The sequence below is a fragment of the Scomber japonicus genome, chromosome 21, assembly GCF_027409825.1.
Source record: "Scomber japonicus isolate fScoJap1 chromosome 21, fScoJap1.pri, whole genome shotgun sequence".
NCBI classification, from domain to species: domain Eukaryota; kingdom Metazoa; phylum Chordata; class Actinopteri; order Scombriformes; family Scombridae; genus Scomber; species Scomber japonicus.
The window spans coordinates 18,346,026-18,360,812 of record NC_070598.1 but is presented as its reverse complement, the minus strand read 5'-3'; the positions used below and the strand labels follow the sequence as shown (position 1 = coordinate 18,360,812).

The 14,787-nt window shown below is 38.3% G+C and overlaps 1 protein-coding gene across 1 annotated transcript in view; it reads right to left on the bottom strand.

The window, feature by feature from the left end:
- LOC128382404 (guanine nucleotide exchange factor VAV3) overlaps positions 1-14,787 on the bottom strand; it is an 85,631-nt gene that overhangs the window by 27,366 nt on the left and 43,478 nt on the right. Inside the window, exons 5-14 of the mRNA XM_053342392.1 lie at positions 13,346-13,454; positions 12,610-12,711; positions 11,050-11,118; positions 9,894-9,997; positions 9,529-9,628; positions 9,099-9,194; positions 5,464-5,532; positions 4,427-4,513; positions 4,234-4,319; positions 3,250-3,382 (exon numbers count right to left, since the gene is read on the bottom strand). Coding sequence (XP_053198367.1) covers positions 3,250-3,382; positions 4,234-4,319; positions 4,427-4,513; positions 5,464-5,532; positions 9,099-9,194; positions 9,529-9,628; positions 9,894-9,997; positions 11,050-11,118; positions 12,610-12,711; positions 13,346-13,454 — 955 coding nt within the window. The remainder of the gene's footprint in view (positions 1-3,249; positions 3,383-4,233; positions 4,320-4,426; positions 4,514-5,463; positions 5,533-9,098; positions 9,195-9,528; positions 9,629-9,893; positions 9,998-11,049; positions 11,119-12,609; positions 12,712-13,345; positions 13,455-14,787) is intronic.

Here is a 14,787-nt window from a genome sequence, read left to right as displayed (position 1 = left end):
TGCACTTTTTATGACTCCTCATTGTGTTTTTTTTTTTGTGTGGAAATTCTAGCGCTCAGCTCTGAAGGCTAAAACACTGCCAAGCTCCCGGTGGAAGCTCACAGTGCTGTCATGGAAGCGCAGCCCTTCTCTGACAGCACTGTGAGCTTCCATCGTGAGAAAAGAGGAAAGGAAAGCAGCGCTCTACAGAGGCATTCCCAGTGGACATCAGCAAAAATATCGTCTTAGCTACCAATTTGTAAAGAGAAACAGGAGAAAGGGTTTGTCTTTCTGTCAGTTTGTCTCTTTTTTCGCTTGAGTGATCTCTGGAACACATGCAGACTGTTAATATAAAGGACTTTTGTTGTTGATCTTCCTCCAGTGACCTTTAATCTGACCCATAGTTATGTCTCCCACCATGCAGGTCAACATGAAGAGTAAAACCAACATTTTAAATTGTTTGTTCAGACTTGTGTTTCTGGCTACCTGATGAATGTAAGTCCAATATTAATTTTCATATTAGCTCTGCTCTTGGTCTCCAATAACTCCTCAGAAAAACTACAACATGCTACATTATGTTCACCAGCTAGGTGCTAACTTTGGTGCTGGGTAGATAATATAAACCAAGAAGAAAAATATTCAAGTTGCAGTCCATAAAAACCAAAACAATGAGCTGAAAGATGCTAAAAAAGTGTAATAGTAATAAGAGTCTGTGGGTGGATCAATAAGAGCGATCACATTACAAATCATCATTTGTTTGTTTTTTAACAGTGGATTCAGTTTAACGGTGGTGTGTATGGCCCTCATTTTCCAAACAATTAAGCTCGTTGTATATTTGGTTTTATCTCCTGATGACTTGCATACAAATGTGGTCATTCTGTTTCTATGATGAGCGTTTTTATCGCTGCTTCTCTCAGACAGCCGGTGTCATCTTTAGCATTTCAGTGATAAATATGTCATCAAGCAAATCGCATCATGTCCATCATGTCAGAGGTGAATGACACTGTGGTAGCTGCAACTTTCATCAAAAAAAAAAGAACTATATGAGCCCATATGGGTCTAAACCATCTAAACCATCACTAATGTCTGCTATTTACCACATCATGATTACTCAAATCATTGTTTCCTGGCACGCCTTACATATCATTCCTCATTATGATTGGCAATATTTTTCACCACTTGGCACTTATTCAGTATTCGGTGTGTGCGTGCGTGTGTAGTCAGGCCCAAAGCGAGGTTTAATGATAACACCATCTGGGAGGAGGCAGACTGTTCTAGTCTGACACTGTTTCAGCATAATGCTGCTAAATGAACAAGACAATGTAAAACATGTTTTGGAACAAGCATGTACCAAATTATTTAAGACTCTTTTCAGTTGATTATTTAGTTGTTTGTGTTTTGAGCTGGAAAGAATCTTGCATGTAGTTTATTTTAGCGACACATTTCAGGATTCAGGAGCACAGGCGGCAGCAGCGTAGAGGTTGTTACAGAGCGCTCGTAAAATACCAACAACAAGCGAGTTAACTCCGATTTCTACTCGATTTTATAAACCTACATTTATCCGATAAATTGTTATGGCGCCTCACTATGCTGAAGTAGCATTGTTAATTTGTTTGTCAGGAGTCCAACACGGTTTCTGAGCTTTGCTGACTCAGTCATAAAGAAGCAATAATGAACTAAACAGCGCAAGACTTCCCTCCATTATAGTTGATTGGTTGTTATGAGAGATGCTTGTTTTCTTCTTTTCATTTTACAGCATGTTAAAAAGTAAGTTCTGTTATTATTTCATAACTATTTACATGCACTGTACGACAACAGCAGTGTCACAATTAAAGTGGAAGCGCTACAAGTCATGATATATACTGCATATACACACTACATTGTTTTGGCATAAAATCCACAAATTCAAATGTCATGAAAAGCTATTTAAGTAGCCTAAAGTGGGTTATTTATTTGTGAAAATGGTGATAAAACACAATCAAATAAACTAAATGTTAAAGACAGCCTTTCTTTTCTAGCCAGGGATGGTCGAGTGGATTGAATCAATGTGAACTCAAAGTGACTCAACCAGTGAGACCTGAGAATTACAGGCATCCTTATTACAGGTTAAAACTATACCATTAGAAGTGTGAATCACGAGTTCCTCTTCACTGTGACGTATCCAGACTAAGAAGTGTTGAGGCAAACTACCTGGCTGTCAGCTCAGTGAATAATCACAGACTTTAAAAATCATTTAGATGTGTTTTCATTTTTGAAAGCTCTCCGTTTCTGTGTTCAGAACAATAAAGAAGAAGAAAAAAAGTTACGTGTGTGGTCTGCAAGCCTGGCGGAAAAAAGAACTACCTGTTATTTTCCTTCTTTGAATTCAAATGATTTAATTGAGGCTAATATTTTTTGCATGTCTGAGGTAAAACATCATCACTGTGCAGCTTTGCCAAAAGTGCAATTGAGTTTCTTGGAATAGAAAAGGAAATGTTCACAAAGAGATGTGTTGCTGCCAAAAACAGAAAAGAAAATAAGCTCAAATGACTGAAAGATGTGCCAATATCTGTTCCAAGTTGATGGCCTGAAAAACATGTACTTCAGCGTGTACATGTTTTTCAGGGGAATTCACCTGGGAGACCTTCACATGTGTTGTCTGGAGGGATCAATACCAGTGTGATCTACAACACAATGCATGGCTTCTCCATGTCTTTCCTTTACAACATCAGAAAACACCTTCATTTCCCCAAAAAGTGTATTTTTCTGTAGGAGAGGTGATTTTTAAGGGGTTTTATTTTTGTGCAACATTTAAAAACTCAATAACACATCTGTAAAAACACTCCCAGAATGTGTTATTTCTCTACCTGAATTTCACTATTCAAACACCATAACATGATAAAAATGCTGATTATGTTTGTAAGAAAACATCCAAACATTCAAAAAGTAGACATTTGTCATACAGGTGTAGTTAATATGATCAATCGTGGCTGCAGTCCTTTTACAGTTGCCAGTGCATGCTGGATCACTAGCATGGTTTCCTGATGCAGCTAAATATAACACAGCCATGTCTATGAATGCCTTCAGTCACCCAGGACACAAAGCCATCAATAATGTTATTAGTTGCACCTTTGAGTCAAAATGTCTGCAGTGAGGAGAAAAAAAAAGTCTACTGCCAGCCTCATGCTCTGCTGCTGTATTTCCCTGCAAAATGTAAATAGCAACAATGAAGCGGGGGGGGGGGGGGGGGGTGGTTTAATGGGAACCGTATCGGTGTGTGTGTGTGCAGACCTTTCGGTTCTCCTTGTCCGATGTGGGGTTGTTTGTGATCTTGAAGAGGTGCAGGTCGATCACTTCTTTCATCTCGTAGTTGTCTCCTCGCCGCTTACAAACGATCACCGCAGCATCGAACAGGAAGATGTGTCTGCGGTTAAAAAGAGCGAAGCCATTGAAGTTATTTGAGGGGTGCCATGTAACTTAAAGATACAATATGTAACATTTGTGACTTGACAACATCAGAAAAAACTGATGACGATTTATTACACATTATCAGCCTGGGTTTGTTTGGACATACACAAACCTTGTTACCTGACAATGCTTTTTTAATGAGATTTAGGATATTTTTGAAGTGTATTCTCAGTGTAAAAGGACAACAAAAAAAATTCACAGTCACAGAATAGAGGATTGCCTCAGCCTCAAGCTAGCTGTTGTTTGAACACACAGTAGACAGCTCATCGAGGTGGCTGACAAGTGTTTGATAAGTATAATCCTAGGACTAACAATGCACCTTCTGTCTGATGGAAAGGTTGCACGCTGTGGCTTTAAAATAAGATATCATCATACTTGACACGCATCCATTTTTGTAAAGTAGTTTAGTTGAAGCTATTGCTGGGATATTAGTTGTTATGCTGGACAATTTGCACATTATTAATCTCTAAACCAACTAAATGCTGATGCCACATTTTTCAATCCAGCACTAACTCAACTGTAATATCAATGAGGAACTCTTCCCAAATGAGGGCTTATTTATCTATTCAGCTTCCTTTAAATGTTGTAAATGAAGAGCCTTTACCCTGAAGGAAGTTCACTTTATTGTGCTCTTGACCTATGAGACACACAGGTTTGGTTTCAAACAGCACTTTGGCTTGAAGTAATGCACGCTCTGGCAGTTTTCCAATTGCAGCAACTTCAGCAGCAGCAGCAGCAGCACTGTGTCTAGAGTGAAGCTGATGTCAGTCATTATAAGTGAACCAGCACGCCAGCCTGACATCTCACCTGTCCTGTTTGGCTCGTTTGTCCACTGAGGCCACCCGTACCTCCCCGTCAACTTTGGGTCTCCCGTAGTTAATCAGAGGTTGATTCTAGAGAAGAGAAGGAGGAAAGAGATGGGGGTGTGATCTGATAGTATTTCCTAGAACTGTGAAATTAAGAATAGCCTCTCGTTATTTGGAAGAATCGGTTGGCTTACCAGGTTTTCAATGGATCTCTGGTACTGATCTATTTCTCGCAACGTCTCATTGTCTCTCTTGACTTCGTTGACATACTGAGCCAAGTCCTGCAAACAAATCAGACAATGATAAAGTCTTTTTATTGCATTCCTGGGAGCTGAAAGGCAGCAGTTACTAATAGATTAAAGTCCTTTTTTTCCTTTATGCTCTATTTTTTTTGTTTCTTTTGTGCAGTTTTTCTAGGTGGGCTATAAACTCAGTATATGATACTAGACCATACTGTAAGTATACTTGGCTTGATTAAAATGACTCTGAAACACTACTTAGAGCTACATAATGAGCAGAGCTTATAAATTAAGAAGAGGATTCATTTATTTATGTGTAGTCAAATGTTGTGAACATGCAGTGATTTGCAATGAAGTGAAATATCCGACACTGTTTTCAAACTCTTTTTATTACCATAATTATGCTTGTAGCTTGTTTTTATAGCAGCTTGAAAACATGTCATGAATTAGAGGGGGATTTCACACAAATGTTAATGGTACTGGCTAATACTGATGATGATTATTAATAAACTGCACGTTATTTAATTGATTATTTTAATGTAACTCCAAAGTAAATAATGCTGTCTGTTTTCTGAAGGATTTCTCAGTCGTTTTGGGTGCTTCGGGTATTATTTCAGTTTTTGAAATTCATTTGAACCTCCAATTGTTGGATGCAACTGAAACAGCTGTTGGAAAAACAAAAAAGGGGCAATCCATCCACTTTTTGTACTAAGACATTATTTGTGCAGCTTCTGTCTTATCTTTATTAGGAATTTCTGTTGCACATTTTATATATATTTATCATATTATCTTCATACATTATGTATGACAGGAAGTCTTACCCTTCTATTGCTGAATGTATTCATTGTTTAATTATCTTATTTTATCTTATTCTTTTATAATGCAAGTTGTATACATAACATTATATAATATAATATAATATAATACACTATAATATAATATAATATCATTTAATATAATATAATATTATATAATATTATAAATGCAAGTACCTTCATTGCGTCCAGTGCTTTCCGCAGATTGGTCTTTTCTGTGGCATCATGAGTGTGTTTCATCAGCTCCTGTTGGACAGTAAAACAATCACACACACAAAATATAAGTGCCCAAGTGTCCAAAAGCAACTCACCTTTTCTCTGGGAAAATGGACCCACTGGAGTAAAAATTGTATTAGATTCCATAAGGTAAAATATGTAAAATAAATAAATAAAGAAGGAAATGCTGTGTGTTTAATCATAAAACATAGAAATTCATTCAACTTAAGTTATCCTGCTGCAAACGCACAGTGCAGCACAGCTACATCCCACACATGAACTTAATGCTTTTGGCTCTAGATATGAAATGAAAAAGGTTACTGCGAAAAGAATCCTGTCCTGAAATAAATCAGATACTGTATGTGTGCGCGAGCGTGTATGCATGTGTGTGTGTGTGTGTGTGTGTGTGTGTGTGTGTGTGTGTGTGTGTGTGTGTAGCTACTCATCTATTGTGAGTGTGTGCGTGCAAGTGTGCATCTGAAATTGCTTGCCTGTGCCTGACTGCAGCGTAAACAAGACATCTAGACCTCAGCAGTGGAGGATAAGGAAGGATGCCATGCATGTCCTTCATACAGGCCAATATGGTATTACATACATACACACATACACACACACATTTACACACCAAGCCGCTAAGGGAGATATATATGTCTGCTTGGCACTGCTCAAATACCTGGTGTCAGTCAAGCTCAACCTGGGCATTATTATCACTAGCAAGACGACAGAGTCCTATTTATCAAGCCTTGCTCCCACCTTCACACATCCTGAGAGATAGAGAGGAAGGGAGTGGTCACACTGATAGCCAGGACCATACATGATGGACTCATTGAGGGAATCGTGTTGTGGTGGGTTCAGGGGGCGGGGGGTGGGGGAGAAATGATGAGCAGAGGCAGCGAGGAAGAAAGGGAGAAAGATTGATGACAAAAAAAGAGAGAAAGAAAGAAACAGCAAGAGAGAGGAACTCGGGGAGCGAGAGGAAGTGACAAGGCATTAGTTGTACAGATTCTGGCTGTCACCGTGTGGGAAAGTAACCCAGGATATGTTTTATTCGGTGCTGCTCGCTATTACCTGCCTGTTCCACAGAAAAAACTGGGCCCGTGTTGACACAACATGAGACGCTTTGTTCTCACTTAGCTTTTCTTTTTCTTTGCGGTCATACGTTAGTGTTTCATGCAAAAATGAGCAGCTAAGACCAGATGGTTCCAGAGGTTTCAGAATTTCTGAGTTTTTATTTAAAAACCTCAGTGAAATCAGCTCATTTCTGCCTGAACAAAACATGTGAAACTATAAATGAGCAGCTGGAAGATTATAATGTGCATGGCCTCTACTTAAAGGCATATTGTTCTATTAAACCTGCTGTGGATACGCAGATACCTGTAAGAGATGTGTCCTTCATTAGTGAAGGAAAAATGCCAGCTGATAAATGCAAGTCAAACTCACAAGTCAGATGTGTAGCTACAGAAGCAAAATAAAGATCATAATTTGAACAGCTGAATACCTGAATCAAAAATTTTACCCAAACTGTATATTTTAAATTTAAATTGGCCTCACAACCCTCCCCTCCCAAACCCCCATTCTTCTTCTTGTGCCCTCCATCCTGAGTCACCCTAACCACAAACTACTTAAATTCATGTCCTTGAAATTGTACAACTTGATATCACCTACTGGAAATAACATAAATTCATACAGATGGTTCTCAAAGTAAGATATTTCATACATTTTGGTTTCAATTTTAATTATCCAGTAAATATGTTCCTCATGCAGTCAATGATCATCTAAGCTTCAACATTAGTGTACACACAATTAAGTGCAAGGAGGCTTTGTCGCCTCCGCACCCACCCAAACACACTTATGCATACACACATACACACACCTGTTTACCGAGAACAATGCTGCTGCTTATCTTTTCATTACCATAGGCCACACACCACGTATGCATTATAAACGCACCACCCTAAATCTGTTCGACTTATCCAGTGGGAGGAGTGTGTGCAGTATGTGTGTGTACAGTACGTACTGTATATGCCTATGTATGTTTACTAGGACATTTAACTATAGGCATATTCACACACGTCAAAGGTATATTGGCATACACACACCCACACACGCACACACACACACACACTGCACACACCATTTATTCTTCATAAATGTAGATTTAGTTAGATAGCAACTCTGGTGTTTTCATTTTCTTATTGTTTGGAGTTTCACACACCCAAAAGCTGGATGTGTAAAAATAAGATAAGATTTTTTTATTGTCTTTGTGCAGTCACCTATACAATGACATTGGGAGTGCCACAACTGACCTATATAATAATAAATAATCGCAAATATAACAAATATAATATGTAGAAAATTATTGAAATTAAAATGCCCTTCTCTTTGTCACAAACTGGGCTTTCATAGATTAAGGTAACACACTTAGTTAATAAGATTAATATGTTATATAAGCTAAAAAATAGCACCTATATGTCCCTTTTGTGTGCCAAAAAGTAATTTATACACATAGAAACACATTTTTTTCTGTGTAATCAAAAATTATGCAATATCAAAATATCTGTATTCATTTGTAATCCGAATAAATGAGAAGAGAATGTTTCAATTGTCTGTGACATTGGTAACTTTCTACTGACTTTGTCTGAGCTTCCCACAAACTCCAGATTCAGATTCTCACCACTTCAAAAATACTTCACCTCTCTGTCTCTTCCCTCCCTCGTGTTTGTCTTGCTCTGTCTGCTGCTCTCTCTTTCAGTCCTGACTTCACTTCATCTATTTTCTCTCTCCTCCTCCTTGATTGTCTCGATCAGATGACAATTAAGGAGCTACAGAAACAGACAGACGAGGAGCCTGAAGGACGAAGGCAGAAGAGGGTTGAAAAGGTGGACTACGCTGCCTCCGGTGGAGATGTAGAGTAGTGACGCTACAGAGACGTCTCATAAAGTGTGACTGGCAGTGACGGAGCCTTTACATTTAACTGTGTTGCACTGTGATCTCACATTTGTACTGTCTGTCCCTGTGATCTGTCTGTGACTATGTTTTTATTATAAATGTGCTCATTTATACACCTGGCTGCAACCACATTTCTCCTGGTGGGATAATAAAGTTAGACTTGATGAATCAAGAACTCCCCAATGGAGCTGTGACATTTTCTGACAGTCATTTAGAAAGTCGGGAAAGACTTTTAACTCACAGTTTCTCTCCTGCTTTGATCATTTACAATAGTGAGTGATATTATATATAGCTGAGTAGTGTTGTTGTAAATACATGTTCATAAATGAGTACAGAAAGCGTATTATACAGCTGACTACGCGTTATGTTACAGTGATGTATGCTTAAATAAAAATATAATAATAATGTATAGCATATATCATTTTCCCCCAAATATACTGAGAAGATCGAACTGAATAGAACGAATAGAACTGATGCTGCTAAATTGTAATGATCATGCTTATGATTCCCCAAGAACATGATCACATCTGCATGAAACATCTGTCACAATCTGAACTGCTTCTATATGAATAATAAGAATTAAAAACATCTCTGTGACTACAGAAGCATAGAAATAGGATAGTTTAGGTTGGAGCACTTTACTGTACCTGCAGAAGAAGGTGATACTTCAAGACTCGCTGCATAGGAACCACCAGCAGATCCCTCAGTGTGAACTTGCCATAGTTAGCTCTCTTTGAACATTCCTATATAAAGACAAAGAAAGATAATCAATACATTATTTCATAAATGAATTACATAGAGACCTTGCAAATCTGCTAAAGACTTGAAAGAGTCAAGACTGCTTTTAAAAAACTGAATTTTATTTGTTTTTTCACTTGCTAGGGATGAGAATAGTGAGGATAGAAGTATTACAGCCTCAGAGAGAACTAAGCAGTGATCGATGATAATCACCTGCAATACCTCAGGTACACACTTGAGGGCATTAACCAACCACACTGAGATGTTTGAGGGATGAAACATTTGTCACACCGGCTGTACTGAATCACTTACTGACACCGAATACATGAAACCCTTTACCTCTAGCTTCATGCGTACATCCTCTCTGTCTTTGCAGATGGAGTCCAGAGTGGCGATGGACGTCTCTACATGGCTGCAGTATTTCCCATAGATCAGCAACCTGAAACCGATCAAACACATAAGGGAACTGAAAGAATGACAGGGTGCTGCACTTCCCTAAAACAGTATCTAAGACTTTAACGGCCTCAACAACAACATAAATTAAAAATAAAGCTGATTTCATTATTATTTTAATCCTAAATTGGGCAAAATTAATAGAAGTTCTATATGCAGCATGAGAAAAACTAAATCCCTGTTCTGTATTCATCTAAAAATTATGCAAAGACATTTTCAGGGGATTATGGGTTGTAAAGTATATACTGTACCTCTCTTTGAACGTGATGAATATCTGGTAAAGGTTCTGGGCACTTCTCTGTTGGACTGACTCTTGGATATCCACTAGTAAACTTTTGTGAACTTTAACCAGTTCCTGAAACACAAAATAAATCACATAATATTTCATGTTGATCTGCTTCCTTTTTCTTTACTGTCATTCAGAGTTGTGGCTAGCAATTATTTTCATTATTGATGCATCAGCTGATAAATTAGATCTAAGACAATAATGATAACTTTTCTTATCTATTCAACAGTCTTATTGATGAGATATATAGTTTATCAAAGAGACACAGATTAAGACAACGAAAAGTAGCAAACCCTCACAGGGGCTGAAATTAGGAAATGTTTGGGGGTGTTTTGCTTGAAAAATGACTAAACCAGTTAATCAATTAGCAAAATAGATGACAAATATATTTCTATTGATTAATCATTATTTCAGCTCTTTCATTTCAACATTCGCAGCATTTAGATGGTGGCATATGACATCAAATTCAATCTGTGGATCTCTTTTAAGATGAACCTGTAACTATTTATCCTGTTTTGCAGAACTTAAACCTAAACAGCAACCACTGGATAGACTGCAATGCCTGCTGTAGTTTTCTAATGAGCAACCATTAGCAGCCACATTAACAAACTGAACTAAGATGATGAACATTATACCTAGTAACATCCACATGTTATTATAACACTGTCATTATGACCATGTTGTTATGATCATGCATGCTTATTATGCACATTAAAAGCTGTGTGAAAGGTTGTGTTTCAATGTGTGTATTTTCACTATGGGACTTTTTTTTTAACAGCAGGTATTTGACTGGTCACACAGGTGTTGCTAATAACGTTAACGCTGACTCTCCAGAATTCAAGCATCCCAGTGAGTCATAACAGTGAGACAGCATGCACAATACCAGGACCATGAAGCTGAAGCAGCTAAATGGAATTCAGCCATCATTGATTTCATTATTAACACCTGTGCTTTTTCCTACTGAGACATGAAGAAAAACATGATGCTCAACCAAAATCAATCAGTGTTCAGTGTCATCATTTAACATGTCTTAAGTTTAAAAAAAAGTATTAAAAAATTATTTTGGGACCCAAAGTTGACCACCCAGCTGGATTATTATACTGTAAAAGTCAAAGACTTACCGGGACATTCACAAACACCTTTTCCATCTCGACATGGGTTAAAAACGTGGTGAGGGGCGTCATAAAGTGCTGCAGCGGGGAGAGAGAAAGCATGAGAATGAAGCTCGTCCCTCTAGAATAAGTGTGGGAAAGTCATTTGGAGAGAAGCTATTATATTATGAGGCCAAGTTGCAAAGAGCTGCAGTCAGCAAAAAACAAGGAGGACTGTCTGGGTCACGACAATAATCTCATTTTCAGAGTTTGCAATTTAATGATTTCCTCTCAGAAAAACTCCTGCCACACAGTCACCTCTACATCTCAAAGGAACGGGCGAGCACAAACTAAATTCCACCATCCACTTCATAACGAAAGTCATCTACTGAGATACTCCACTGGGAAATCAGGCAAGGTCTTTTTCCAGACGTACACAAGAGGGAGAAGACAAGTAACTGTGGCTGGAGGTGTGGGGGCGGGGGGTAAAAGACGGTGGGCTTTCCACAGTCCTGTAAAAGTGCAGGGTAAGGTGGAAAACATCTACCACAAAAGGTCTTTCCTTTAGTTTGCTCTCAGTAGTGCTCAGTTTACTCAGTACCCACTGCTGAGTTCAAATATAAAAATAGAGTCCTTCAGTTATTTCTCTTAGGGACTACAGACTTGTTTCACTCATTATTTGCTCTATTATACCTTAAACCAGTGATTACATTCAGTCGGTTTCACACATTGCACTTCATAAGGAGTTCAAATTAATTTCGAATGGAGCTGAATTATTCTCACTAAAAAAAGAGAAGCTTTTCTTTCATAGTTGACCCACTGTGTGTGCTCAGGAGTAGATATACATATTGCTGGTGCTGAAACTGGCTATATATACAGTAATTAGTCATGGGAAAACACATAACCAACTGTCATTCTAGATTCAGTAAATTAGTCATGAGGGAATAGTTACTATTTTACTCATTTACTCAGTTTTGTTAAATCTTGAGCTCTGACTTGTAACTTGTTAGTTCTGATACATACTGTAACAGAACTTTGGCTCCTCAACAACCACACTCTTAATGTTGATATCAGTTTACCGCAATTTGATATAATTTCACATTTAAAAGTTCCGAGGAGAGAGTATCATTAAAGTCAGCGATTCTCAAGACAAGTATAGTGGTGTGTAAGATTATGAATGAGGCAGGAAAGAAGTATTATTCTGCTTTTATTTGACGTTGTTCTTGATGTGGTTTTTGGGTGAAGTCCTTGATTTTTTTTACCTCTTGAAGTGAGTGAACAGTTCTCGAAATGAGACAATTTGACAGATATAGAGGAGAAAAACACTCTTTGGTTAAACTGCACACAACTCAAATATGTCAACATGTTGATCGGGTGGGGGGGAGTAGGGTCACAAGTAGACACTTTATTCTTTGGCAACCACTGATCTAAGTAATAACAGATTTTTTTTTCCAAACAACCTGAAGCCAGCACACAAAATCACTCAACTGTTCAGTGTAAAGCATTGCTATATAAGCCATGGTGTCAATAAGTCATATTAAGATGTCATTACAATACTGTAACAAAAACCATCAGTCAGCCAGTCTGTACCTTCTCTATAGACTCCAGGGTTTCCGTGTATTTCTCCTCTGTCTGCTTGATCTCTGTTAAACAGAGACTTCTGATGTCAGTCTCCGCCTGTTTCTGGAACGTCTACACACACACACACACACACACACACACACACACACACACACGCACACACACAGGCCTATTACTATGTGCCACAACTGTGGGTGATGTGGCTGAAAAACCGTTGTATCATCAACCAGATGTAACCCTTCATGTCTTATCAGGGATTCACACATACTGTACAAGCTTGATTCTCAGCCAATTGTGACACAAGATTTGAGGTTTGAAACCATTCATGAACTTCATAAATTAAATTAAACTATGAAATTCTGGTGATCTGTAGGTGTTAGTAGTAGTATGAGAATCTGTTTTGCAAAGTGAATTTATCTATCTAAAGCAATGAATGGAAAACATTGTTTAATTCAGCTCAATCCAAAAACATTGGATAAGAAAATAAAACATGTATGATTATATGATGAATAATATATAGCACATTCTACACAAAGACTACAGTTAATAAGTTTAATGTCTTAAATGTATGTAAGTTAACTGAAGGTCTTTTTACTTCACATGAATTTGCATTCTTGGGAAGAAAGAGAATAATTGTATTTCCTAAAATGTCAAACTATTCCTTTAACACAGATGGGTGCAACTTAGTTAACACCTGTATCAATGAGTTGCAGTAAAGGTGTGAGAGAAGTTAAAGAGCTCTGACCGGAGGAGGGATGGCTTCCGTCTTCATCAGGTCCTCATAGATCTCGCCGCCCTCTTCATCATCATACACGCAGTCGTAGAGATCGTCCTCATCCTCCACCCCGTTCTCACTGCAGCACACATGGCAGAATATGGTAGTGACGTTACATTACATCATACTGCTGTGTGATCCTCAGTGCTGGTGAGAGGTTAATGGTTTTTTACTGTTCATGACAGCTACATGAAGATATTCCATTGAACACACACGCACACAGCCACACACACACACACACACACACACACACACACACACAGAAAGCGCCAGCCAGTTCTGGTTTAACAGACGCAGATTTTAATACTATACTACAAATCCTGTTAGTCAGGGGCAACACTTAATCCACGGCTGTGAAAGTGGTTCAGGAACACACACACACACACACACACACAGACACACACACACACACACACACACACACACACACACACACACACACACACACACACACACAAGACTTTCTGTGTGAAGCCACAGGCCTTTTCTGATTGCTCACATCCAAGCCAATTACTTTACCTCAGCAACTGGACCAACACGGCATGACTCAGGAAAAAAATGTTAAGGGGAAAACTCTCAAAGAGGCACTTCCATACAGAGCACTCTATGGTATATTAGGGTAAAGAACAGGGGCAGAGGTGAGGCACGTATTTTCAAAAAATACTCCACCACGTCTGACAGAGTGTCCAGTGGATATTGATCTGTATTTCCCTAGTATATCATTTGCTGGTCAGCTCTGTCATAGTATGGTTTTAGCATGAATGTGAAGTTAGAAATATGTCAGAAGTAAGAACACAAGAACACAAGAGCAACAAGTTATTGCTTAACTTGAAATATGTTGGAAAGGCTATTAGTTATGTGGAGATTGATTTAATGTGCTATAAAAATAACAAGCTGTTTGTTTTTTTTTGCTATAATAGAAAGAAAGGGTGGCAAGGAATGGGCAATTCACTCAATATAGAAATGTAGAAATAAATGTGTTTTCCTTATTTTGCTTGGGTTTTGGTTGTTTCACTTGAGAGATTTCTGCACTTTTTTCTGTGGCTTTTTTCCTCCTCTGGTTAGAATTGGGTGGGAATTCAGATGGAAGTGATTATGTCACATATTTTAATGGTCACCACAGTCCTTCACAACAGTTCTGATGAAGCAGATTAACAGAGGGTTTGATGTTGTTGTTGTTGTTGGTTGTGGAGTTTTTGACCACTAGCAACACCACAGAACAATGTTTTAAAGAGTGGGTTCCCATTATGTTTATATTGCATATGTGTGGGCCGTGTTGTACAGTCTTCCCGCTGGTTAGACATTATTCATCAGATAACAGCTGGTGCTGGTAACATGCAAAGACACTGAGCAATGTTCCAACACAGGAAGAGAAGTAGAAAACTGCTCACACGTAAACAATGAAGGCTTTT